Genomic DNA, 26137 nt, shown 5'->3' on the forward strand with positions numbered 1-26137 from the left:
TACCATTGGCTTAGTATATGTTATGCTTTCAAAAGAAATCAAATAAATTTTTAGTTTTACAAGGAACTATGTAAGTAGTAATTAGGTCTCTTACCTAAGAGCAGAAATCTGTTTCATCTGTACAGCTAAGCTGAACAGATCTCACAAAGCAAGGAAGAAAATTGTCTAAACTAGCATCCTAAATTTGCCCATAACAAGTTTTATTTCAATGATGGTTAATATTTTATCAGGGGACTATCCAGGGTCAGGAGTATAAAATCCACTTAAGTATAGGATCTTCCTCCTGCAATAATGCTTTTTATGGTTTTTTTGGGGGTTTTTTTTCAAGCTTAGCCTTGTTCCAGAACCAACTGTTGTTAAAGAATTCTAATACCTGGGGGATGAAATTCTTTGTGTTGGAGGGAGACTAGCAGCTCTATGGCCAGCAGTTTTAATAAAAAGAGATGGTTTCTTGCAGCTGGTCAGAGGTTTGGAATGTGAAAAGTTTTCCAGGAGAGGTGGGTTGATTGCAGGTGAAGTGGCCAAATGGGGAGAATAATCACAAATTACATTTTGGTTCTGTGGATTGTCAGACCGTTCACAATTTTTCATCTGTAAACAGCCACTAGAGCTATAACTGATCATTTGACCAATGTATCCATCTATTGCAATTCCTGTCCTATTGTGCTGTGAAAATGACAATAAGAGAAGAAGAAATCTACTTTTAATGGGAGTAAGTTTCATCTCCTTGTCTCAGTCCGTCACTAAAAATAGTGATTGTTTTCTTGCCTGTTTGACCTGCTGCTGTGTGAAGAAATCTTGAAGTCATTTCTCAGCCATATTTTTTTGTCTAGTTGATAGGCAAAAAACCCCACAAAAGCAAAGAAGAGCAGGCTTTTATGATAATGTCATCATCGGCTCCCAGCTTCAAACACTTCTGCGGCTTTTGAATTGTCATTTATAACTTGGAACTGAACCGACCCATAATTCCCTTGATGCATTTAGAGAAATTGATAACAGACTGCTTCTTTTATGGCTCAGAGGAGGCAACTCCCATCACATCACTATTGGCAGTCAATATTATTTTCTGACATGGTTGTAAAAGTATAAAGGGGCTTATGGCATTTGTTTAGATGAGGAATGGGCTCTCAAGCTGTGCTGGGGTTTATGGGTCCAGATTACTGAGAAGCAAAGGGAATATGATGTTTGCAAACAGGATATGATTTTATTTAAGTTTGGGTTTCATACGTTGTTCCCTGGGGATTGTCCTGCAGACAGAAGAGAATTTCACTTTTATCATATGAAATTGGGCAGTCATCCAATCCCCCCTGCTCTCCCCCATCCTCCTCACCAAAGACACTGTTCCAAACCTGTAATGCGTAAAGTCAGAACTTTAAACTGCAAGAGGAGGAGCTGGGGGAGAACGCTGCCCTGCAAAAAATTAGACTTCAGAAGAATTAATGTTTAGTGAGCTGAACAGAGTGGATCTTGGGCTAAATATTGAGCCACCTGAATGGCTAAGTATGGCTTGTACATATTATGGAATGTCCATTGCATTTCCTCTAATTTTGATGTTATAGTAGTAAAACAGAGATGGTATCTTCAGCTGGGATAAGCTGGTCTTGTTTCAAAAACTGAAGTGTAACTTGTATCTTTCATATCAGAAAACAATTTGGCCTGTAATTACCAAGGGAATAAGTTTACAGCTATTAAATCTCTCAATGTATTTAAAAAACCTACAAAACATTTGTATTTTCTGAATGTTAAATTCCTTCCTGACATTCCTTGCTGTGGCAGCTGAAAGTGCTACTTTTTGTCCTGACCACACAAGAAGAAAAGCCATAAGAAAGGCAAGATTTTACTAATACACAAGTTTAGTAAGTCATCCAGGAAACAAATTGGGTTTTGCTGCTTCTCATTCTTCCCTTGATCTTCTCAAGTCAGTGCCCAGGAAGAATTTTCAGCCTTTACATATTAGGACTCTTCATTCCTCTTATTTCTATAAGAGCTAATGCTATCAAACTGGTTCCATTACCATGGTAAAACAGAGTAAAAATCAAGAAAACATTGGGAGTGGCATCGCCTTCTTGTAGCAAGTTTAGGTTCCAGGCTGCCTAGGTATCTCTCCTTATACCTGCACAAAAATGTGCCTGTAAAGAAATTAGACTGCCTATAGTTTGGGTACTCAAATGAACCATCACCTCCACACAGATGTTAGAATTAATTTGTGCCTCTCCCCTGTATTCCAGGCTGTACCATAATAGGTATAGTCCTCTCAACAAAAAGTATGTCTGTTTCCTAGTTTTGGGAAAGCAATCTGGAATTCCTAGAAGCTCATCCACTCAATATTAAGTCTTCTATTGTGAAATCATTAATATATCATGCTGCCAATATATTCACCTAATACTTTAAATGACTTACCTGACTCATTAACCTACTGAAATCTGCTATTTACAGCATTTTGGAGCACACAGCAGAAGGCTTCTTGGAGTGAACCACTTGTTTACCTCCTAAGCCTGTAAGCTACACCACTTGTAAAGAAACATCAAGTTTTAATCAAAACAACAGGCACATTATACTTTAATTGATGTATTTTTCAGCCTTTTTAGGACTCACAGTTACAGTGTTGACTGTGATATTTTCTGCAGAGGTCAACAAAATGTGTGATCAGTAAGTCCACCTTGGTACAACCCCAAGGAAATTTAGGGCCACTGAGGATGGAACCAGAGCCAGAGCTGGAAATTTGTGTAAAGAAAAAATGAATTAGTGAATTAAGATAAAATATGCACATTTAATTAACTTGAAGTCCATAACAACAGCTCTCTGAAGATTCCGTTGTCCAGCTTTATGTACTGGCATTAGAAAGCCACATGCATCATTAGAGCACGAGTCACGGAATCACAGAATCAGTAGGGTGGGAGAGACCCTCAAGATCATCGAGTCCAACCCACCTAACACCTCAACTAAACCATGGCACTGAGTGCCATATCTGGTCTTCTTTTAAACACACCTAGGGATGGTGACTCTACCACCTCCCCAGGCAGACCATTTCAATACTTTTTAGTCATTCTACCTAAGATCAGAAAAACTGACTGTAGGTGCTTGCTTTCCTTTATTGACAGAGACTTGAAACAACTAAGTTTCAAATTTTAGGCACACTGATTTTAGAAAAAAACAAAACAAAACCAAACCAACAGTGTGAAAAGGTGAATCTTGATGATCACAGCAGGAATCAGCCAGCCTCCCTTTACTGAGGTACACAGACTTCATCTCTGGAAGTGCATCAGTATCTCCTGGGCAGGGAGGCAATGCGACATTTAGCATATCAACACCATGACCACAAAAAAAATTCCTTCACATTCAGGGCAGATATTTTGTCCCATTCTTCTTTTATGGCAATAAGGTGGCCCTGTGCCATCTACTACAGAGCTTTATGTTTCGGTGAGAGGTGAAACTTTATCTGAGAGACATACTTCCTTGGCATTGCTGCAGGCACATGTTCTAGAATAGTCCCAGATAGCTTTTATTTGCAGCAGGCAAGGACAGAAAGCTCAGGTGTGGTAATCTGACAACTTGTCAAATACACAGTTTTGTCCCTCAGACAATTTTTTCCCCCTTTTTAACAAAGGACAGTTTCCTCTTGCAACTCAACCAGATTAAATTTGTAAACAGATTTTTAAAACATACAGTGTATGGAAAACACTAAATTATTGGGAAGTTAATGAACTACTCTAAAGGCAAATCTTGAAAGGTCTTACCTAATTTTTTTCTTTTTCTAAAAACTACTGTGTTGCCAAAGGCAAACATTATGTAAAGAAGCTTCTTATTTTCCAGAACAGGAAACATTGATATAGATATAGATAGATATACACAGGTATGTTAAATGTAAATAGTGGAATAGTACCATATCCAATCTACTGCTGCTACTATTCACTCTTCCTGGACTTAACACACATATGGATTTGATGGTAATTCTGTAATTAAAGAAGAATTCACATTTGCACTTTAAAAACATATCACGTGTTTATTGACAGAATTTAACTCCCAGATGGAGAAAAGAGTTCTCTGAAGAGTAAATGTTCATGTGTTGTTTATCTGAATAAACACAAGGTTCTAGTGTAGTCCCACGGTGGCCTCTAACATAAAGATCATTGACATCCAGGCAGAAAAATGAAATGTTATGTTTTAATGAAAATTTGTTCAGCAGTACATCATGAAACTTCAAAAATATGGCTTGAATATTGCATAAAGAGGTTGCATTTTCCGTAGCTGTATGCATTACAATGACTATACATCGTTGTATCTCCTTGTCTACAAACTCCTGAAAACTACAGGATCAAACATAAGAAGGCAGTTGCACAAGCATTTTCACACACTAACCCATTAAATACTAAAACAAATGTCAAGTTAAATTAATAGAGTACTTAGGGCTAGGCCTGAAAGTGCAGTAACATTTTTTACAAGCATCTGGTGATACACACCACATATCTGAGACTTGAATCTGGGCCTAAGTGTTTTATTTATGAGTTTTTTCTAAAAACAAGTTCTAATCCACATCTAATCCAAACTATCCTCCCCCCACTCCCTCTACCAATGATCCACACAACACTGTTTCACTAAGGTTTTGAGATCATTTACGGTGTCTAATGTATGCTTTATGAGACCTTAAGATTCTGGATGTCTGTAATAAAAGTTAGTTTAAGAGAGAAACCAAGTAGAACTATTTCTTTTTGAGATACTGTATTCAGGCTTCAGCTTGACTTAGCCTGATTTTTTTCTGCTTCTCATTTTGAATACAAAGCTATTTCTTTTCCAATACAGACCTCACATATTTGATTGTTTTTTTACAAACTTTAAGATCAATTTCATTTTTATAGAGGGGATGCTACATTTAAATCAGGAGATGACTTCCAACATCAGTAACTCTGCTAGGCATTCAATAATTAATTAAAAATTCAATTTTTTACTGAGTATTTTCTGAAAATTGACTTTGATTGGCTTTCCATGTTACTTCACTATTAGCAGGTAAAACTTGAAAGATATTAAGTATTCTACATACAACTGGTTCGTGTATCACCCACATTTCTCGTTCTTGTGGAAAGCATGGAAAGAAGCCTTTTGGTTGAGAATTAATAGCCTTTAAAACTATTTTTAGAAGTTCTTTTCCATAAATATTATTACTGATAAATTCTCCTACTGGAGTTATTCAAACACAGAAATCAATGCAAGACTAAGGGAATTCCATGGTTTTTGTTTAAGCAATGATTTGTGATGGTCCTTTGAACTATTCATCCTGCTGGAGCCTAAAGATCACATGCCCTTCACAAATTATTTGTAAATCACACTGGTAGGCAAGAAAACACACAAAGCTGATATTCTGGGTACTCTTTATGGTAGGCATTTTAGATCAAAACAGCTGGAAATGCCTTTGACAGAAAAAAATCTTTGATACAGCTGCAATAGCAGTAAAAATAAAGGAAGCTCACTGTACATATTTTTCCTAAAGTAGTACACTTTTACACACTTCCTGTATCTGGAATTTATGGAAAAGACGTCAGCCATGCAAACCTTTTCTCCTTTGTTCCTTAACGAGTGACATGGCTGACAGGCCATTCATTAGACGTTATTCCTTGGAGATGATGTGCACACCTTCGCTTCTTTAGTCATGGTGAGATGAAACAGCAGCTGAGAAGCACGTTGAGGACCTTTTGCTTCCTAGTGGAAATCACAGAGGTGATGAATGATCACCAGGACATCTGTAAGAGTGGGAGGTGAGAGCTATGAGCGTGACACCTGGGAAGCTGCACTGCTCATGATCAGAAGCAAAATATTACAAACTTATGTGGCAGCATTAGCTGGCACCAACCATCCCTAGGAATAACAGGCTTCTTGCTGGAAGTGATACCGAAATGGCATACAATTTTTAGAGACTGAAACACTACAGAAAAATATTTAATTTCTCTTTTCATGACAGCATATTAAAAAAAGAACAGAGATGGAAACATGTTTGTTCTGGCATAAGTTAAAGAGGGTGAGACTCTGAATGCTTTTAAAGTTAAAACACAGGAATCCTATCTGAAATAGCTAAATTTTATTAAATTTCAGTATCACTGAGGAGGTCAGTATTCTCCAGCATTATTTATCACAGATTCTTATTGTTTACTTCATATAGCTACACTATTGTGAGCTGAGCAGATTCCATTTACTTCTCAGTATTGGAACCACTTATATCAAAGGACAGAATTCTTTTTAACGTAATTGTTTTTCTAGATTTGGGTTGAAATGTATCAATTTGAAATGCATACTTAACTAACTTCCATGTAAGAACAGTTGAGCCCAATCTCTACTCTTTAAAGAAAGGGCAAAGAATCCTTTCAAACTACTGTAAAGAACTTCTTGTTGTCCAGAATATTGGACACATAGAATACAATGACCACTATCCAAGGAGCACCACAGGTCAAAGTCTTCATGAACAACTCGATGACAGATTGCATTTTTGACCTGTTGTCAGAAAATAAGTATCCCTTTTGGGGATGTGTGGCATCTCTAAGAGGACTGGTTTTGATTTTAATGATGGCAACAACTGTGCAGAGAATCCCAAGCAGAATGAGAAATTCAGTGTATTTTTTATTCCTCTTAGGAGTAAAATCAGAATTCCACTGCAGAAAATGAATTTACATTAAATCACAAATTGTGTGCTTGTAGGTGGGAAGAGGAGTGGGGAGAGAAAGTTCTAGGATGCTTTGAATTCATCCCAAAGCAGTAGCTCAGGCTGTCTTTGATATTGTTATATAGTTATCAGTGGGGATGTATTCAAGGTAACTTCAGAGTTTACAATAATTTGGGAAAGATAATTAACTCACACAGATGAATGCATCTTGCAGGGTGTAAATAAGTGGAAGGTTTGTCAGATTGTGAGCAGCATCTCTGCTCAGCAGAGCTGTGATACAATGACCACTTGGCAGATCCCAGGAGATTTCTGGAAAAAAAGAGGACTGAAATAGAGGATGAGGAATAAAGAAGGGTTGTAGCCAGGAAGGACAGGTAAAACAAAAGCAGTTATTATCTTACAAATGCTTTAGCATTATCACACTCCTTTTTTGCCCCCCCTGAGGTAGGTTCCAGATACATTTAAATAGCAAGACACGGAACATTTCCAGTTTTGTCAACTGCAGTAATTGCAGAAAGATCTTTAAGTAAGGAATCTCTCCCTCAGGTATACTGCTGTATCTTTCCTCCCCCTTTTCACATATGCCACAACCTGAGCACAGCGTAAGGAGCTGGTAACTTTTAAATGTTACAGTCAATCTTCCACAAAACGAAATTTTCCAGTCCAAAAGGGGTTATAGTACAAGCTTTCTGCCTGTTGAAGTATCTCTGCTGTAAGGCTCCTTTCTTAGCTTGTTTTGAGTATGCTTGAAGTCTTCCTTGTGAACATGGCATTATCACATAGATATTTCTTACAGGAAACATTCATATCAAGTTTTTTTCTAGTGTAAAGCAGAGGATTTCTAGATACGGGGCTTGAAATATTAATTCATTCAGTCAGGAGAAGTTACCTACATTTATTTTCACTTAAGTCATTCTCTTCCTCTTTAATGCCTCCACATCCACTTCAGGGACAGGTAGCTTAATTTCTATCATCTGTAGCTTTGCAGAGTATTAGCTTTGCTACACATGCCAATGATTGAGCTATACTAGATGTGCTTGAAAAAGCCTGAAACCTGCAGTGCTCATTCAGGAAACTGGGAGTGAAGTAAATCCATATGTGTGTTAGAAAGTCAGCGTTCAGATAGGGCTCGTGTTCTCTGGCTCTTGGCCCCACCATGCACAACTCCTCTTTGAAGAACTGTAGTAGTGATAGGATTTTTGATAACAAAATGTGTGGTATGCTCATGGTTCAACACTGACATTTTGATGCTTTAAAAAACTGCTTTTTCATTTGGTTCAATTCTGAACATCCCTCTATCTTGACAATTTTTAGAGGATTCCTAAATGGAATTAATATTTAATATTAAACATAATTAAACAGAAAAAAAGGGCTAAGATTCTATGTTAGAATTCAGCTACGAATGCTGTATTTTCTTTAAATTTTGTTTAACGTTGTCTGAAAAACAATCCTAATCCAGACAGGTTTTTTACTGACATCTTTGGCTGCTCCAAAGCACTTGAACAAAAACAACCTCTTATAACATTCCATCTGACTTCGTCATAGTCTGTGATTCAGAAAGCATCACATTTGTCACAAATTCATGCATAGTCAGCATATAGATAGGCTGTCAGATATATGTGATATATACACGCACTGGAACCAGAAACCACAGCGTCTAATCCTATTCCCTTTACTTGTATAAAATCCAACCATTTCATCTCACAGGAATATAAAAAAAGCAAATCAATAGGATTTCAGAGCTTCATTTCATATACAACCTGACAACTGGGTCAACTAGTAGCTGTAATTTTAATGGATTTGCAATTTATACCACTGTATTTCAACAGCAATTTACAAAGTAAACACTGAGTAACACTGGAAGAAAATCTCTGTTTAAACACTAGAAATATTTAAGGGAATACATAGAGTTAACAGAGATATAAAATGGAGTGAGATGGCATTTTCTAGTTGTTACAGCTAAAGCACTGGCTGTGTGATTCAAGTTCTTCTAGGTTGTTCTTCATGAGATGTTCCTCAGAAATTCAGTTTTAATTTTGCAAGAATATGAAATAGTATTTGACACTAAGTTTGTAATAATGTGCCTTTTCAGAGTAAATATTCATATATTCATATTACTTTTCTTGTATTTTAGTAACTGTGCATTAAAGTATGCAGCTTCAGTTGGCTATCCCTAATTTTAAGACTTTACCACTCATTACAGATACCATGCCCAAGAGATTAGTTAAAATATCCTGAATTTCCTGTTCTCATTTAGGTGGTCATTTTTGAAAAAAATTCTCAGGAAACACTGTTCTGTTTCCTGATTGCCCATTTTTTTCTACCAGTCCAGGTAAATTAAGGTAGCAGTCATTCAAGTGGTCTGAGGGAAATTTTTCAGTGGAAGATTCTTGGTCTTACTGTCGCAGTTCAGTCTCCTCCTGCTCAGCTGAAAGCAGAAAATGATAAATGCTGTACCTTGGCCAATGCTCAGCATTCAGCGAATGGAGAGACTGCAGTCTCATGTGTCAGAGCAGACAACTGTCTTAAGGGTGGGTACTCTCAAGCTGTGGTTACAATTTTAACTTAATCAGCCTTCCTGGACATGAATCATAGTCCCTTTGAGGATGCAGGTTACTCCTGCTCATGCCCTGGTGTATGGAGCAGCTGCCATTGAATCATTTTCATCAGCCACTCCTTCATGTTAACTTTAATTTGCTACCCATAAATATGGTAGGAAAGTACTCCCTCCCAGCCCTCTTGCTGATACTTCTTTACTTAAAATACTGCACAGTATTTTTCAAACTTTATTATGGTTTGATTAAATTGATTTAACCAATGACCTCTACTTATTTATCTCCTGATTAGCTTTAAAAATGAAATTTGATTCCGCTTCTTTAAAGCCTTTTAAATAGAGAGATAACTTGAAGGTCTGCCTAATGTTACTTAGGTCATTATTTTTTTACTACTTGGTTCCTTTCTTATTTCTTGTTACCTATTGATTAGTGTGCATCTTTCCAAAACTTACACTTATTTCTTTAAATCTCAAGCTACCAATCTACAAAACAAGTATAATAAATCATCCCATATCAGCTGATGACACTTAATTGTGTTTGTACAACATTTTGAGTTTCTCAGATGAAAACAGTGTGCTGTCACTACTGTTATTTTAAACTTTGCAAGCAAAATCCAGTTTTCTTATTCAGGTCTACTGCAAACACAAACTATTTTCATTAGTTCTGCTGCATGCACATAAGACTGATCAAAATGATAGAAAAATCAGGTCCAGAATACTGAAAAATAAGATCATTTTAGTAGCTTGAAATATAATATTATTGTAACAGTAATGGCAAAGACATTTGACAGGTGTAGAGAAGATCAAGCTTAGATCAAGCTTCTTTCTGTTTCAAATGACTAATCAGAGAAATTCCTCAGAACTTCCACAGTCAAGTAGCAGTTGCATCCATTTTCAATTACTTGATTTCTTTCTTCCTTTTTTTTTTTTTTTTTTTTTTTTTTCCAAAGGAATTAGGAACAGAAGCTTCTGGTTCAAACTGAAAACATGTCTCAGTGTGCTTGGAAGTCATCCAAATAGCATCTGCCACAGTATTTTGTCTATTTCTAAACGTTTTTCTTTTCATGATAAATTTGTACGGTATGCTACAATTAAATGCACTTCCCATGGAACATCGAGGAAGTCTGGCTGTCTCTTTCCATAACTTTTTCAGACTATTTAACACCAACCTGTCTGCTTTACATAAATATATAATATATATAGGGATATACAACATTTCACTGATATGTTTTGGTATGTTCCTGCAAATAAGTACTTATTAGAAATAGATTTCAAAAGTAAAGTTTTAGCACACTGATTGAAGCTGTAGTGCAGTGGTGCTTAGACACCTCTGTAGTATATTCTTTACAACATAATGTCATTTCCATGTCATTTTGTGACATGACATTCCATGTCACACTTTCTCATTTAGAAGGTGCAGAAGATAACTTTCTCTGCTTTAAAACCCCTCATTCTTCTGTTACAAAATAAAGCCTTCCAGCCAAAACTTATTAGTTCATCAAAACTGGAGATACAGCAAGGTGCTTTACGTAATTCCATTTTCTATGGCAAGAGTGAAATTATTAAAAAAAATTCATTGTTCCAGTTTCAGTCACTTATAAACTAAGTGGGAAGGAAAAGCTTATAAACCGCCGGGAAGGAAAAACGAGGGGTTATTGCTCTGTTTTGTTTTTAATAAAGGGGCCACTGATGTGCCACTGAAGAGCTTTAGTGGCACGGGCTGCCCGCGCCTCTGCTGGGGCAGCGGCGGCTCTGCATTGCCGATGGCCATTGACATTGGGCATTCCCGGTGGCCATTCCCTATGACATTCCCGCTGGGCACTCCCTATGACATTCCCGATGGCTATTCCCGCTGGGCACTCCCTATGACATTCCCGATGGCTATTCCCGCTGGGCACTCCCTATGGGCATTCCCGATGGCTATTCCCGATGGGCACTCCCTATGACATTCCCTATGGGCATTCCCGATGGGCACTCCCTATGGGCATTCCCGATGGCTATTCCCGATGGGCACTCCCTATGACATTCCCGATGGCTATTCCCGATGGGCACTCCCTATGACATTCCCTATGGGCATTCCCGATGGGCACTCCCTATGACATTCCCGATGGCTATTCCCGATGGGCACTCCCTATGGGCATTCCCGATGGCTATTCCCGATGGGCACTCCCTATGACATTCCCTATGGGCATTCCCGATGGGCACTCCCTATGACATTCCCGATGGCTATTCCCGATGGGCACTCCCTATGACATTCCCGATGGCTATTCCCGGTGGCCATTCCCAATGGACATTCCCGACGGTGCCGGTGCTGGCAGGTCCCCGTCACCTCGCCGGCCGGCTTGAGGAGCGTCTGGCGAGCAGGCCCGGCCCGGCCGATGTAACACTGTTTGTAATGAGAAATCTAAACAGGGAATGGCAGCGAGGCATGACAGGAATGTGTTTCCATTGGAGAAGCCCGTGCAGAGAAAAAGCATAAGCAAAGCCATGTCCAGAAGGCCTTTCAGCTGGCCAGCACGGAAGACTGATGTTATTGTACACGGGCTGTCACGCTGCCAGCCCTCCCTCACGGGTTTGTTTTCTCTCATGCTCTCCCTCTCCCTCTCCCCTCTCCCCTCTCCGCTGCCTTCCTCCCGGGGCCGGCTGTTTGCTCAGGTGGACAGTGACACCGTTTGGAACGAGCTGCACTCGGCCGGGGCGGCACGCATGGCGGTGGGCTGTGTCATCGAGCTGGCGGCCCGCGTGGCCTCCCGGGAGCTGAAGGTGAGGTCCGGGCCGCGCCGTGGGTGGGAGCGCCGGGCGGGCCGGGAGCGCGGGGGGCTCGGGGCGCCGTTCTTCCAGCGCTCGGCTCCGGGTGGGCGGCGGGACGAGAGCCGGGAGGGCGGCGGGAAGGTGTGGCAGGGCAAGAGCTGCAGCGGCCGAGCGCGGTGCCAGCGCGGAGCCGCCGCAGCCCGAGGTGAAGTTAGTGCGCATCTCCGGCCGTGGCTGCGGCGCTCCCTTTGAAGCCGAGGTTTAATTTTTTTAACTTTTTTTTTTTCTTTTTAAAATATGGATGTTTAGTCACGTGTGTAATCTCAGGATACCACCCAGCGAGACGGGAGGCGGCCGCCGGGGGCAAGAGGGCGCGGCTGGCGAGGAGGGCGATGGGCGGGCGGTGCCCGGCTGCCAGCCCGGCCGTGGCCCGCTTCTCCCGGGCCCCTTCCCGCTCTGCCTCCGTGCCGCGGGATCGGCCAGGCACGATGTACGAAACCCAAATTATCCCCAGTCTAAACAATTTATAAAAGCTCCAGACCTGACAGACTTTGACATTTTATTTGGTATTTTAACGGCCCTATTTAAAGGTACACCATATGCAGCCGGAGTGCAGGCTTGCCCCAATAAACATTGTTGGAGCTAACATGTCTCCTTAATGAAACTGTTTATTCACTTTCCAGTACACATGCTAATGGATTCAGTCCTGTTTCCAGAATCAAGATGGAAATAAATATTTTAAAATTAACACTACATGATGATTTTCAAAATTGCAAATTCTGCCTGGAAAATTTTCTTCCCGTATATCTCTCTTGTTTCAATCAAGATATGTTCTCTACCTATTTGAGAATGGGTACATGTATTAATGTATATATGTAGATAGATATACAATATATCAGTATATAAATGAGAGCACAGGTGAAATGCAGTACTACAGCTCTGACATAATAAAATGCAGTTACTAAACTTTTATGTTCAGATACTGAAATTATTAGCTAGGTACCACCCAAAATGTACAAATTTTAAAATCTCAGATCAAGGACGGGGTGCATTATATGGGATTCTGTTGTGTATCCTATCTGATGGGCTCCTCCTCCCCTTTTAAGATTTTTTCGACACAGTAAGATAAGTAACTCACTGTGCAGTGTTCCACACAGGAATAATGAACACCTAGAAGGATTTTTAACTAGTTCTTACCTTTAGCAACTGTAGGAGACTCACCAGTGTCTAAGGCAATTTAAAAGCAAGTTTTGGTAAGAATAGTGAGATATGTCCTGTGTGCACTTGATGTGAGCAGGGTCCACTGCAGAATCTTTAGCACTTTACCTCTGTACATTTGTGGTGTGTCTCACACAGTGTGAGTGCTTTTTCTTATTTGTGTGATAGACAGTTGGAAAGAATCATCAGCCATTGTGAGACTTGTCTTGCTACTGGTGTTGCAGGAGTTTGTAAACAAATGTTTTAAATCTAATACTAGGTATTTTATATTTAGAACTAGTTTATAGTTTAATGTAACATTGTTGTTGATCCTTAATAGAATCTTCTTCTAAAATGCAGAGAATTGAACCAGTCTAATGCAAATTGCAAGTTGAGACATAAGAAAGGCAAATTTTCAATAGCTATGCCCAGTAGCTGGTTTGAACTAAACCATCAGAAAAACAGAAATGGAAGGGATTTGCTGTGAAATAGAATTGTGAATATTTCTGCTATTCCTGATAGGTGTTTATCTAACCTACTTCTAGACTTCCAGCATGAAGCTCAGTGATTTACATGCCACTATGTCATGTGTATGAACTATTAATCTGCATGTGGTATTTTTCATTTAAGGTTATGGAAAGGTTATTAATGCCTGTCAGTAGGAAAGCATGTTAGCATTCTGTAAATGCAACAGTCCTGACATTAGCTATTTTGGTACAGTCATCCTATGTTTGCTTTGTCACTGCATCCATTCTAACCCAGGATTTGCTGGCAAATTGCTGTCAATACTCTCAAATTGTAAATTTCATTAGGGGGGTTTTTTACAGTGTTCTCTGGAGTTCTCTACAATCTTCAGTCTACCTTTATGCCTTTATATGTTCCTTTTCCATCTTCCTAATATTTTATCTGTAGAAAAATAAGTTGATCAGCTCTTTCTCTTAGGGAAAATACCAATTTTGTAGTATACTTGTGAAAATCTAAGGGGAAGAAGATGAAGTTGACCACTTTCACGTGTATTCGTTGAGCAAATATACGTGTGAAACAACCATTTGGGGCCTGTACTGTGAGCACTGAGTGGGAGGTTTAAGCTCTGATGGGAATCTGCAGTTATCTTCTACAGCCTCAAAATTTCTGATGACAAAAAAAGCACCTTCCAAGAATTGCATGGAAGCTATAACAGCTCTACAACATGTTAGCAGCAAGATAAATACAGTAGAGAAGCACACCATAGTAGTTTCCTGGATGTGTACCACTGTGGATTGCTGTCAGATGGTGTACTGTCAGTTTGGTGTCAATTCAGTCAATTTAAACCCCAAATCTTTTACAACAGTGCCAGGCTGGAGTGTGGAAACAAACATCAAGTGCCCTATATGGACTGGGATCTGATAGAAAATTCATTTCAGGAAGGACAGGGCATTTCGATGTCTGTGCTTACTCCATGGTCTCTACTGATACTGCTTGCTGTGGCACATATTGATAGTAGTAGGTTGGAGCTATAGGTGCATGTTGCCAAGAAAAGAGATGAGACTGCAAAATAAACCATGAAAGTCTGCAGAACAATTGGGAGATTCATTACAGAGCTGGGCATGAGTCAAACTCATATACAAGGCATAAAATTCTTTACTTTGTTCTGAATTTCCTGAGACTACCAGTCCCATTGCACACAAGTCTCATTGAGAACAGCAAGATGTTGTTCATCTGATTTGGATAGTGTTCAAAAACTGACAAGGAATTAAGAAGAATTCTCTTTGCCATAGTTCAAACCCCTTGTGAGACATCAGATTTCTTTGATCTCCTTGATCACTGGGAAAAACATCAGTATGGCAGTACTAGGGATGTAAAACAATAGCCACAATAGTAATTATCAGTGGTGGACTTTTTTTTTTGGGAGGGGGGTTGGTGTGGGGTTTTGTGGGGGAGGTGTTTGGGTTTTTTGGTTGTTTTTGGGGAGTTTTTTTGGTGTTTTTTATGTGGTTTATTTTATTTTAGTTTATTTAAGACAAATTGTCACTTCTCTGGGCAGTCTTAATCTAGATGTATTTTCTTTAATTATATACAACTGTTAAAATTAAGCATTCTTTGGGTCTGCTTAATAATATAATGAACAGTCATTAATATCCTTTTGATACACTTTCGAGGTAGTATTTAATAGAGATTAAAGAATCACACCATTGAAATATATAGTACTGTAAATGTGAGGTTATACTGAGTCAAAAACTATGCTTTTCCTTTTTCATTAATTTATTTACATGTCTGATGAAGGTGTTCCTGGCAATATTGCAGTAGGAGATGAGCCTAATTATTGCATGAAGGTTACCTTTTTTTGAGCTGTTTATAATTAGGAAAGGTGCTGATGCACAATGTTGTATTTATGTCATGTAGAATCAGAGCCACACCTCTCCTGTCTGTGTTTTTATGTATGTATGTTTGGTCATTTCTCATTTCCTGAACAGGTTTATATAGAAAGCTTCTAACAGTCTGCTGCCTGACTACAGGTTTTTAGAAGAGGGGAGTATGTGGATCTGGGTGAATAGAATTCCACCACAGTCCTTAGCTATACCCAAAGAATAATTTTATCAGATAAGAGAAGTCCTATGATATATTCCTTTGTGCTTTTGAAAGAAACAGAGGTAGTGCCCAGCATATGATTTCTTGCATGCAGTGTAGCTCAGGAACCTGGAAATCATTGTCTCTACTTAATGGCCTTCAGAAAGAGGGCCCAAAAAGATGCAAAGAGAGAGCATTTCTTTCCTGGAAGTGTTTCCTAAGGCTCTCATTGCTCTCTTTCATTACCACAGGATGTTACACTCTAAGGTGCTGTCTTGCCCTCCCTTCTCATTTATTGCCCGGTGCTTCCCTTGCATTCATTGTGATGCTCAGCTCGGTTCACCTCCCCTCCTGCTGTCGAGCTACTTCACTCCCAGGCAGCTGTGCACCAGGAGACTCTTCCCTTGCCTCTGCATCTGTCCTAACAGCAGGCATGTCCCTCCTGCTGCCCAACTGGACAAGTACAGAGGTTGTACAAACCCCAAACAAGTCTTTAAGAAAAATAAGGAGAGTTTTTGCATCTATGGTCTTCTGAAATTCAGATTTCATTTGTGACTGTTAGAACTTGCTAAGAATCTTATATTTAGGACTTAGCTTGTTTTTATTTTTCCTGAAAATGTTTAGGTTGCTGATATTTTCATTTTGTTAACCAAATTATGCATCAGCATGCTGATGCTGCCACCTGTTTTGTTGCCATATATTGTTTTTTATGAAATAGTTAATACTACATTTGAAAAGCTGGAGTTCAGTTCAGTTAATTTAGTATGATAATTTTCCAATAGTGATACTTCGTTGAATAATGTCCTCCAAAATGTTATTTGTTCTTGTAATAGTTGTTTTATTGTGTGTTGTTTTGTGAACATTAAATGTGTCTTAATTTATTTTCTGATAACAAGTTGTACATTACTGTTTGTCCCTCAATATCTTTAAATTGACTGGCAGGAATAAAAATTATGTAGGTGAAAAACATAATTTAAAAAGAGTATAATTAATAAAAACCACTTACTGGGAGAGGTTACCAAAGGAGACATGGGAGTCATTCTCCCAATGGGAGATGACTTTCCATCGTCATAGATAGCTCTGCCAGAGCAGACCATGTAACTGTTGAAAATGCAAAGGAACATTGCTGAAACATTTTTGTTCAGCCTCAGATGACCCCTTCAGTACTATTATATGGTAGGATTAAATATTTTAAATACAGAACCTATAGTAGGGATCACTGTCTAGTTTACTTTGCATATCCTTTAACTGTGTAAATTTTGGTGATGGTAGCACTGTTTTTTGTGATAGAAACATGTAGTGCCATATATTTTTAATTTGGCAAACTTGAAACAGACAAGACCTACAAAAAAAACCATCAAGAGTTGGTAGGTTTTGTATGATTATTCCCTGCTTAAAAAAAAAAAAAAAAAGGTTTGAGTGAATTAAGAAATTTTTCAAAAGAACACTCAAGAAGAAGGGCACATAAGTTAGAAACATGGTCTGAGACTGTCTTGAATATCCCCTTCAGCTGAATCAAGTGAAGTAAACGCCTTTTTTCTGCTGTACCATCTATGTGCACACACACACACACACACACACAAACACACGTGTAAAGTTGCCCTGTTGGTAGCTAAGGGTCAATTAACAGAATGAAAGCAATTGAAATGAGTTGCCCCTGAACCAGAATCTGATACGTTCCTGGGATTGTTCTTTCTGATATGTCAGGTTGAATCAATACCAAAGTAAACCTCCTGAATTTGGTTGTTGCTACTCTGGTGTCTTTGTACAATCCATAGATGACGTAAATTGAACTTGAAACTCTCATTCCAAATGAGCTTGGTTTTTACTGTTCTCAAGGCCTTTGTCACACAGGACACTCCTATGGAGGAATCATCATGTGATAAATAGTACTAATCTAGGGAATAAACAGAATTAGCTTAATCAACCTCCTCTTCCCCCCAAGTTCTTAGTTTTCTAGTTTGAAAAGTATTCTGGATAAAAATCTTTCAGCCATATTTCACAGCTCTATTGCTAGGTTTTTTTGCAACAAAAATATAAAATAAATTATCATTCTAAAGACAAAATAAGCAAAAAGAAGAGAAAACAAATGTCTCCCTAGTCCCATAGCATCCTTCTTCTGGTAAAGCTTTAGGCTAGCAAATTTCCATGGCTGCCTGAACAACACAAGACCCCACAAGGCTCCTCTGGTTGCCTACAAAAATCTCTCCTGGAATGTGCTCTGTGCCCAGGTGCCCCCTGGACAGTATTTCTCCTGCAAGTTCTTCCCTACCATTCCTTCTACTTTCTCACCGTCTGCCCTGTAAAAATCTCCCTTTGCTTAAAAAAAATTTCCAAGTGATGTGTGACAGCCACAAAAAGAGGCATTTTTTCCATAGCCAGCCACAGCATTTTGAGCGATGTATGTGTGTAAGAAACAGTAACAAATGAGTACTTATTTTACTACTGTTAAAGATATGATTGATAAAAGCCCTCAATCAAAGTTACCAATGAAATCTTTTAGGTAGTAGTTTATATTCTTTGCTTTTACAAAGTTAGAAAAATTTCAAAATCTCATATTAAACTGTCTCTTAGATATGCTATCCCAGCAATTGTGGTTATATTTATAGCTGAATAACTGTTATTACTTCATATAATAAGACAACTTTAATTATATATGTGGTACATTGTTTACCTCCATGACCACTCTATACTAAAACTCTTTTGTCTTTCTTTCCAAATATACTTAACACTAGTTGTGGCTAAACAGGCCATCATGGTTGTACCTAAGCTAGTCTGCAAGCATCAACTTTTCATATGTGTTTTCTTATGCTATCCACTTAGGCCTTCAGGAAAGCAGACAGGGAACTCTTTGTTTCCATCAAAGTTAAGTGTTTAATGTCCATTTCTGTGTATTTGGCCTCTACTAGCTTCCTCTGCAAGACAAAGTAGTATTCCCTCATGTCCATTACTGTTTTCTTGGCAAATCTACATGCTAATAATACTGCTCTGTTAAATCACAGGTTCTTGTTCACTGCATTCGTAGACCCCCCAGGCCAAGTGCTAGCTCCTGCTCTGGCTGTATGAGTAGCTTGTAAAATTGCCCTAAACAGGTGCCCAAGGGTATCCTCAGCCTTATACCACTCATTCTCATGCTTACCCTCCCTGATGGATGGCATAGCTTGGGATTATGTTACAGCATAAGTGGCACTGGTAAAAATATGGTTATCTTTTTTGTGGTATCAGTTGCAAGCAGATTCTTGTAGGCAGCCAAGACTTAAAGCAGCCCTGATGTTTGTTATTGTAGGACTTGGCTACACCAGAGACGGCAGAGTTAAAGATGGCACTAAGGACACTATAGGGATGACACCTGTCAGCTACACTCTATGGACCACCCTCTAAATATAAAGAAATTGGTTTTTATATTACTTTATAAGGATACAAGTGTATATATATGTTTATGTATATGTATATGTATATCTATATGTATATCTATATTGATATAGATATAGATATAGATATAGATATAGATATAGATATATAGATATATATAGATATATTGGGGACTATAAGTTCTGACAGGACAAATTGATATGTTTCTGTGTAATGATGTGTTACACATTTCTGCATAATTCTCATTATTCAATGTGTGCACACTGAAGCAAAAATAGAAACTTTCCATTAAAAACAAGTGTCCAAGAGTGCCTTGTTTAAGCACTGGTAATTTTAAGAGTTAACTGTGAGATAGGTTAAGGTATTTAGACAAGTAGAAAATAAAAGCTTCCTAACCTTAGGAGCAAGCTGAGCTTTGAGTGTGGAATTCAGATTCTCCATCTGAAATACACAGAACAGGTGAGGTTGGAAGTGGCCTCAGGAGATGATTGAATCCACCTCCCTTGCTCAATTAGAGCTACCTAAAGCTAACTAGCCTAGTTGTCTAGGTGTATATCCAGGTGGCTTTTCCATATCTCCAGGAATGGACACTCTACAGCTTCTCTGGGTAAGCTGTTATATTGCTTGGTCACCCACACAGTAAAAGGATTTTTTCATATGAAGCCTCTGCTCTTTTGGTGCCTATTTCCTCTTGAATAATGCCATTGCTCATTCATACAGGGGTTTACAGCTTAAAATTCAAGAAGACCTTCAATTTCTAATAATAATTAATAATTTTTGTGTTTGAATAAAAGCTGAGGAAGAGCATGACTCCAGACTTATTGCTAGAAAACTTATACTGAAAAGATGTGTCTCAATATTTATTTTATGGACCACATAATCTAAATACACAAAGCAGTGTGGGAAACAAATTTAAAAATTCATCCCCCTGTTTAAGAAATTGCACCTGAGTCTTCTACTACTTCAGTAAGTGCTCTTGGAGTAACTGCCGTGGTTTATTGTTACTTTTTCATGGCACTGGCTTTTCTCAAAGTTTACAAAAAGACAGATGATTTTACTAGGGTAGTACCAGGCTGAAACTAGTAGGCACTGCTTCTCAGTGAGGATCCTCACCATACCAGGACTACCTGACTAGCCAGGTAACTCTTGGTTCACTTGGAATCTAGGCAGAGCAAGCTCCTCACTTTCATGTGAATGGAAGAATCATTCACACCTTGCTGCAATGATCACATATTGCCCTTGAGAAACATTATCTGTGCCTAGTTTTACCTCCTGTATGGAGGTAATGTAACAGAAGCACCAGTGGAACTCTGCAATAGATGGTCAGTTCTAAGCCCTGGATTGTCCACCCATGCTATGGTATTGTCTTGAGTGCTTGTCTTGGAGAGGTTCATGGGGAGGCACAGTAGATGCCCAAGCATGACGTAGACCAATACTGTGACCCAGAACACTAGAAAGGGATTAACTTGACCACCAAAGACAAGAAGGCCACAGTAGGATGTACACCTCTGTTTCTTGGAAATCAAACATCCATCTACCTATTTAGAGTCACAAAAGAACAGAATACTTAGCTGACTGTGGAAGAAGACTAACATTTTTCTTAGCTTTCATTAAAGGTCTAACTCAGTGGGTTTATCTGCAGTCAGTCTTCTGTATAAACTGAGCCTGGGAAGACTTATCTTCCTTTGTTGTTCAAATATGCACAGATTTTAGAATATCTCTATTCAGGCTTTCTTCTTAATCCTCAAATTTAAATAAAGGTAACCACATAACGGCACAGATATGAATTGTTTTTCTAATGTTCATGTCTTTCAGTCAGTTTCATGTTCTGCCTACTTTACAGAGGTGTCTGTATCCTAGTAAAAATAAGGCTCTGTACAAAAACGCTTTGAATTTGTGTGTTTGCTTCATTTTCAACATATTGCTCTGTTAGTCTTTCTATCTTTAAAGCAGATTTTTGCCTTTCTGTCTACTATTCTACTGTGCTCACTCTCTGGTATTTAAAATTGCCTAAGTAAAAAAAAAATCATGTTTCATTGTACTAATGTATACTGTGTTCATGCAAAGCTTGAAAGTAGAAGAAATTAAGTGTTTTATCAATTGCACAAAAGTTGGCAATAATTCTGCATGGTAACTATTTTTCAGTGTTTGGTATAATTCAACTATATATTTTATCATCACTGTAACATATGCACAGTATATTTAAAAAAAAAATTCTCATGTGAATACTGAACTTTTTGTGATGTAAAAACTCATAAAAAGTGGTCACGGCCCTGTTGTGAATATCCTGCATGCTAGTGGAGAACTGTAATAGTTAAGCTCTAATTTCAGAAATTACCTAGATGCTATAAAACAGGGCTATATTGTCAAAAACAGCAGTGCTGATATTTTCTGTCTCTATATTGCCCCATGAAATCCTCCTAGAGATAATCATCTTAATTATATTGATCTTTTGGGAATACTGATAAAGTTAGATGATAATGAGCTGTTAGCTGAGCAGGGGCAGCTGTAAGCCTTTCATGGACTTTTTCCAAATGCCTAACAATATCGAGAGAACAAAATACAGGTAGCATCATGCTCTTTCTCTAGTAATACCTTCTTTGCTGGGTCTTTTTTCACTTCATTATCCTGACACTCAACAGTATAAATATACTTTGTCTTTTCATAAATTCTACAAAAGAGTTATATGCCAAATTCTTCTCTAAATCATATTTTGCATGAGAAGGAAATGTTAAAAGAACCTCAGAAGGATCGAGAATACAGTTTTAGCTGAGAGTCTAAAGCTGGTGTGCTTGATCTATAGGCAATTTATATCCCATCTCCAGGAATGCCTGCATGAATATAAACATATATAAATTTTGTGCCTTTAACTGTTGGATTGTTGTATTTTGTTTGTTTGGGTTTGTTTTTTTAATGTGGACACTTAATGCAAAATAAGTCATAATGTCAAATCCCTCAGATTCTTTAAATGGTGGCCAGAAGAACCACTGTTACACATGCACTCCCCTGGTATTGTAATTTAAGTTTACTATACTCTGATAGAACTTTGGCCATTCTCCACAAAACTTTGCAGCTGTCTGCTTGGATCACATCTAGAAGCAAATTAAATAAGACAACATGGTAGTATTTATTTATAAATAAATGGCAGTGAAGCAACTTTGGTAGACAATTCCACAGGTACACACAAACCACACATTCATCTGATTGTAAATAAACAGATTTCACAGGAACCAATGTAACTATTAACCTCTATGTTCCTCTGTATTTACACCAATGTGAGTGAAATTTTAATGATAGTTATGTTTTTTTCAGGAAAGAGAAGGCTGAAACATTTAAATTTATCAAGTTTTAGTATATCAAACTGGAATACTTTAATATTGATTATTAAAATACAGAAGCCTTCCAACCTTTTTCTTCCTGTCTCCTCCTCTCTGAAAATACAATGATTGGTCATGCAGGCATACATACACACAGTGATGGTGTGCGGCTGTGTGAAAATACAAATTGAGCAGATATCTCATGTACAGATTATAATTTCTTATTTTTATATATATGGTAATTGTCATTAGTTTGATGGCATAGATATAGCTGAATAGAAGGACCATTTTGGGTACTTGAAATAAAGAGGAAATACTATGAAGCAGTGGTGTTTCTCCTGAATCTAACTGTTGTAAGACAAATTTGATATGATACATAACCTTATGAGACATTGCTTCTTGAACATATAATTGGACTTTCTGAATAGAGCTACCTTGCCATCACTTCTACGTTTTCCCTTTACCATACCCCCACTGGATGGATGGAAATTCCATTTTTCTTTTATCTTCAGTGACTCCAGAGGCAAAAAATTCCTTGGTCATCACTGATCCTTGTGCTGTACTTTGTGAAATGTATATGCAGTTCCAGAAAGTGTGTTGGAAATTGACTTCAGGGAATCTATTAACTTGCAAGCATGGCAAGTTCCCAAGTGTAATTTATGGTTTGCAGAAATATGGGATGTTTATTGTCATCCTTTTTCTACTGTTAGAAATTATGTGTGTGTGGAGGTCTGAATTTATCATTTAGTCTATACAGAGGTAAGGTCAACAATGGCTTATCATGTAAAAGATATACCTTAAGCAACTTTTATTTTGAAGCATCTCAAGCTGAAGGAAATTTAGATTACACGATCTTAGATCTTCGTTTTAAATGCGAATTATAAACGGTAGAATTCATATCAGGGCTTTCTCATCCTGCCTTTTTCCTCCTCTTTAGATCATGTTGTGTGTGTATGTATGCGCATGTGTGTATTTTTATAAGTTTATTTGCCACTGTTCTCAACTGTGTTATTTCTGGCAGTACTATGAAAGGGTGATTGGATAGAAAAAGTGCTCAAGAGGCTCTAATAGATTTCAATCCCATCTGCCTGCTGCTCTGTTTTGCTCTGAGTCAAGTATTTTTTTAAGCTGATAATTGAAAACCTATCTTGTTCTTACAGAATGGCTTTGCTGTTGTAAGGCCCCCAGGCCATCATGCTGAAGAATCAACAGCCATGTAAGTACCAGGGAATATTGCCCATCTTGGAGCACTAAGGTTACTGGCAATCACCTGCATTGTGCATTTCTCTAAAGAACTGTAATTGTTAGCAGATGACTGAAAAGGCTTTCTAGGTACTCCCAGAAGCAGATTTATGGCCTCAGAGATCATATAGCATTTTTTAAAATGCTCTGAACATTATTTATAGCTGTTTTCCTGACTGATTTGCTTTCTTATTTCTGTTCTTCTCTATTCCACAGGGGGTTCTGCTTTTTTAATTCGATTGCAATTACTGCCAAATACTTGAGAGACAAGCTAAATATAGGCAAGATATTGATTGTAGATCTGGTATGTATTCTTGGCAAGCACCACACTCACAGTGCATCTACATGAAAGATAATGAATTTGTATTTATAAGTCTGACTTTCCTGCTTTTAATACCTACAAGTAATAAAGGTGTGCATTTCCTCTGATTTTGGGAACTCATTAAAGCCAGGATGGCAGTACTGAAGCTATAAACATCTATGTTTCACTTTAATGGTGTTAACTGCAATTTAATGAGAAGAAGGCACAGATCAGGGCAACTTTTATGGTCCTTAAATGAATTGATACTTCCACTGTTAAAATAACCCTACAGAACCCAAGTTTACTTTTCCCTGCAGACTAGAAACTTTAAGTAGTCAGATACTCTTTAAAGAATGTTGTTGCATTGGTAACAAAATTGACCACTTTCCCCAGTTCACAATGATTTGACTTGTGTAACTTTGATATTATGAAACAAATCGACAGGTCATTCCCCATAAGTTTTCTAGTCATATATTCACCTGGTTTTGGTGGTTCCCCGAAGGAAAGCTATGTGATTAAAAATTCACTTCATTGGATTAGTCTTGTATTTTAATAGAAGGCATTCTTACACAATACTTAATACATTTAACAAATGGATTATTTAAATGCAGATGACATTTGGCATGTTGGCTGTATTATTTTCATGAATAATGAATTGGAGCTCTGCCTTGCACTTTAAGGATCAGCCCAATGCACAACCCAAGGAAAGTCGAATGCTGATTTATGAGCACCATTTTTGTTTTCCTACAGTTCATGACGAGGTGTAATAGGGTGTCTGACAAAGCATAGACAGGAAATGAACCCTGGCATCAAAACCTAACCTGTTACATCTGCACTTAATTAATTTTTGCAGGTGATAAAAGATTTAAAGACAAAATATGTTAAAGGGTTTTTGAAGTGCAGGGCTTAATAGTCTAAATCTTGTTCATATCTGCACTCATAATTAAATCTTATTGTGGAGTCATGGCCTTACCATCTAGCACTTTTGTTCAGTTAAACATGCGTACTGACTGTTGAAGAGAAGCAGAGAAAGGGGGAGTGTGGGAGAAGGAATGGTAAGTAAAAAATGAGTGGCAGAATAAGTATATGTGTAGATTAAATATTCTTAGAATGTTTTTCAAGTATTTCTGAGATCGTTCTACTGTCATTTAGAAACATAATGATAAACTGCCAGAAACTATTATTTCTGAAAAATTTGCTTCTACTGTATGTTATGTCTGTTTGCTGACTTGAATCTTTCAGTTTATTGCTGTAAATTCTGGCCAAATGAATAAACTCTGTTTATTATCATTTTTTAATAGGAAAAGTCTATTCAAAGTTTGTGAATGTTTTTAAAGTCTTTTTGCCTGTAAATGTTACATTTGCCTCATTGGGAAAAGAAAACACTTCCCTTTGACATACTTAGCCAATAAGCATTTAGAAATACAGCTTCAGTTTTTCAAGGCAAGGTTAAATGTGCAAATCATTACCTGTGCAAATAGTTACCTTTGAAGCTGCCTATCTTAACCCAGGAAAGTAGATAGGGAATTTTCAGTCCTTCTGCAACTGTCCCATTGGCCAGAATAACTCAGTGGGTGAAAAGGAAGGAATCTATAGCTGACACAGATGACTTCATTCCTGGAGCAGTTGCAGTCTAGTCCCTAGTCTACTAGGGTAGACTACATGGTCAGAGCAATGATGTACAAAAAGTCATATGGAAAATTTCTTGTGCGTGCAGACTATGGATAAATCACAGGCCAAACTGAATGAATGAACAAGTTAATAGTGATGTCTTTATTCCCAGCAACAGAGTTTGGGGCATCTGAAGGAAAGAATGGAATTACAGATGTTAGACTTGAAATTAACCTTTAAGACTATATTTTGATAGTGACTAGCATAGCAGGACCCCATGCAAGTTGCCAGCTATACATGTTACTGCAATATAAATATTGAAAAGTAATATCCAATCCCACACACTAAAGTGTACTCTAGTTACAAATAAAGTGTAGTCTTCATAGCTGCTACATGTCTTCATATATAAATTCTTAACTTTTTAATTTTCAATCTTCCCTTCATCTATTTCTACAGTTAAAAGACCTATCTGACAGGATTTTTTCCTCATTCCACCATTTATCTCTGATTTTGAACTGACTTTAGACCCTGAATACATTTGATCTACTAAGGGCAGAGTATGAACTCATTTCCCACATGCTAACATCTGCAGTCTT

The 26137-nt window shown here is 38.0% G+C and overlaps 1 protein-coding gene across 5 annotated transcripts in view; it reads left to right on the plus strand.

Annotated features, from left to right (window-relative positions):
- HDAC9 (histone deacetylase 9) overlaps positions 1-26137 on the plus strand; it is a 460460-nt gene that overhangs the window by 334882 nt on the left and 99441 nt on the right. For all 5 annotated transcript variants that reach the window (XM_058831729.1, XM_058831731.1, XM_058831732.1 and 2 more), the window contains 3 exons: positions 11859-11966; positions 23548-23603; positions 23846-23933. In XM_058831729.1, coding sequence (XP_058687712.1) covers positions 11859-11966; positions 23548-23603; positions 23846-23933 — 252 coding nt within the window. The remainder of the gene's footprint in view (positions 1-11858; positions 11967-23547; positions 23604-23845; positions 23934-26137) is intronic.

Source organism: Poecile atricapillus, chromosome 2, assembly GCF_030490865.1.
Source record: "Poecile atricapillus isolate bPoeAtr1 chromosome 2, bPoeAtr1.hap1, whole genome shotgun sequence".
In the NCBI taxonomy this organism is placed as follows: Eukaryota; Metazoa; Chordata; class Aves; order Passeriformes; family Paridae; genus Poecile; species Poecile atricapillus.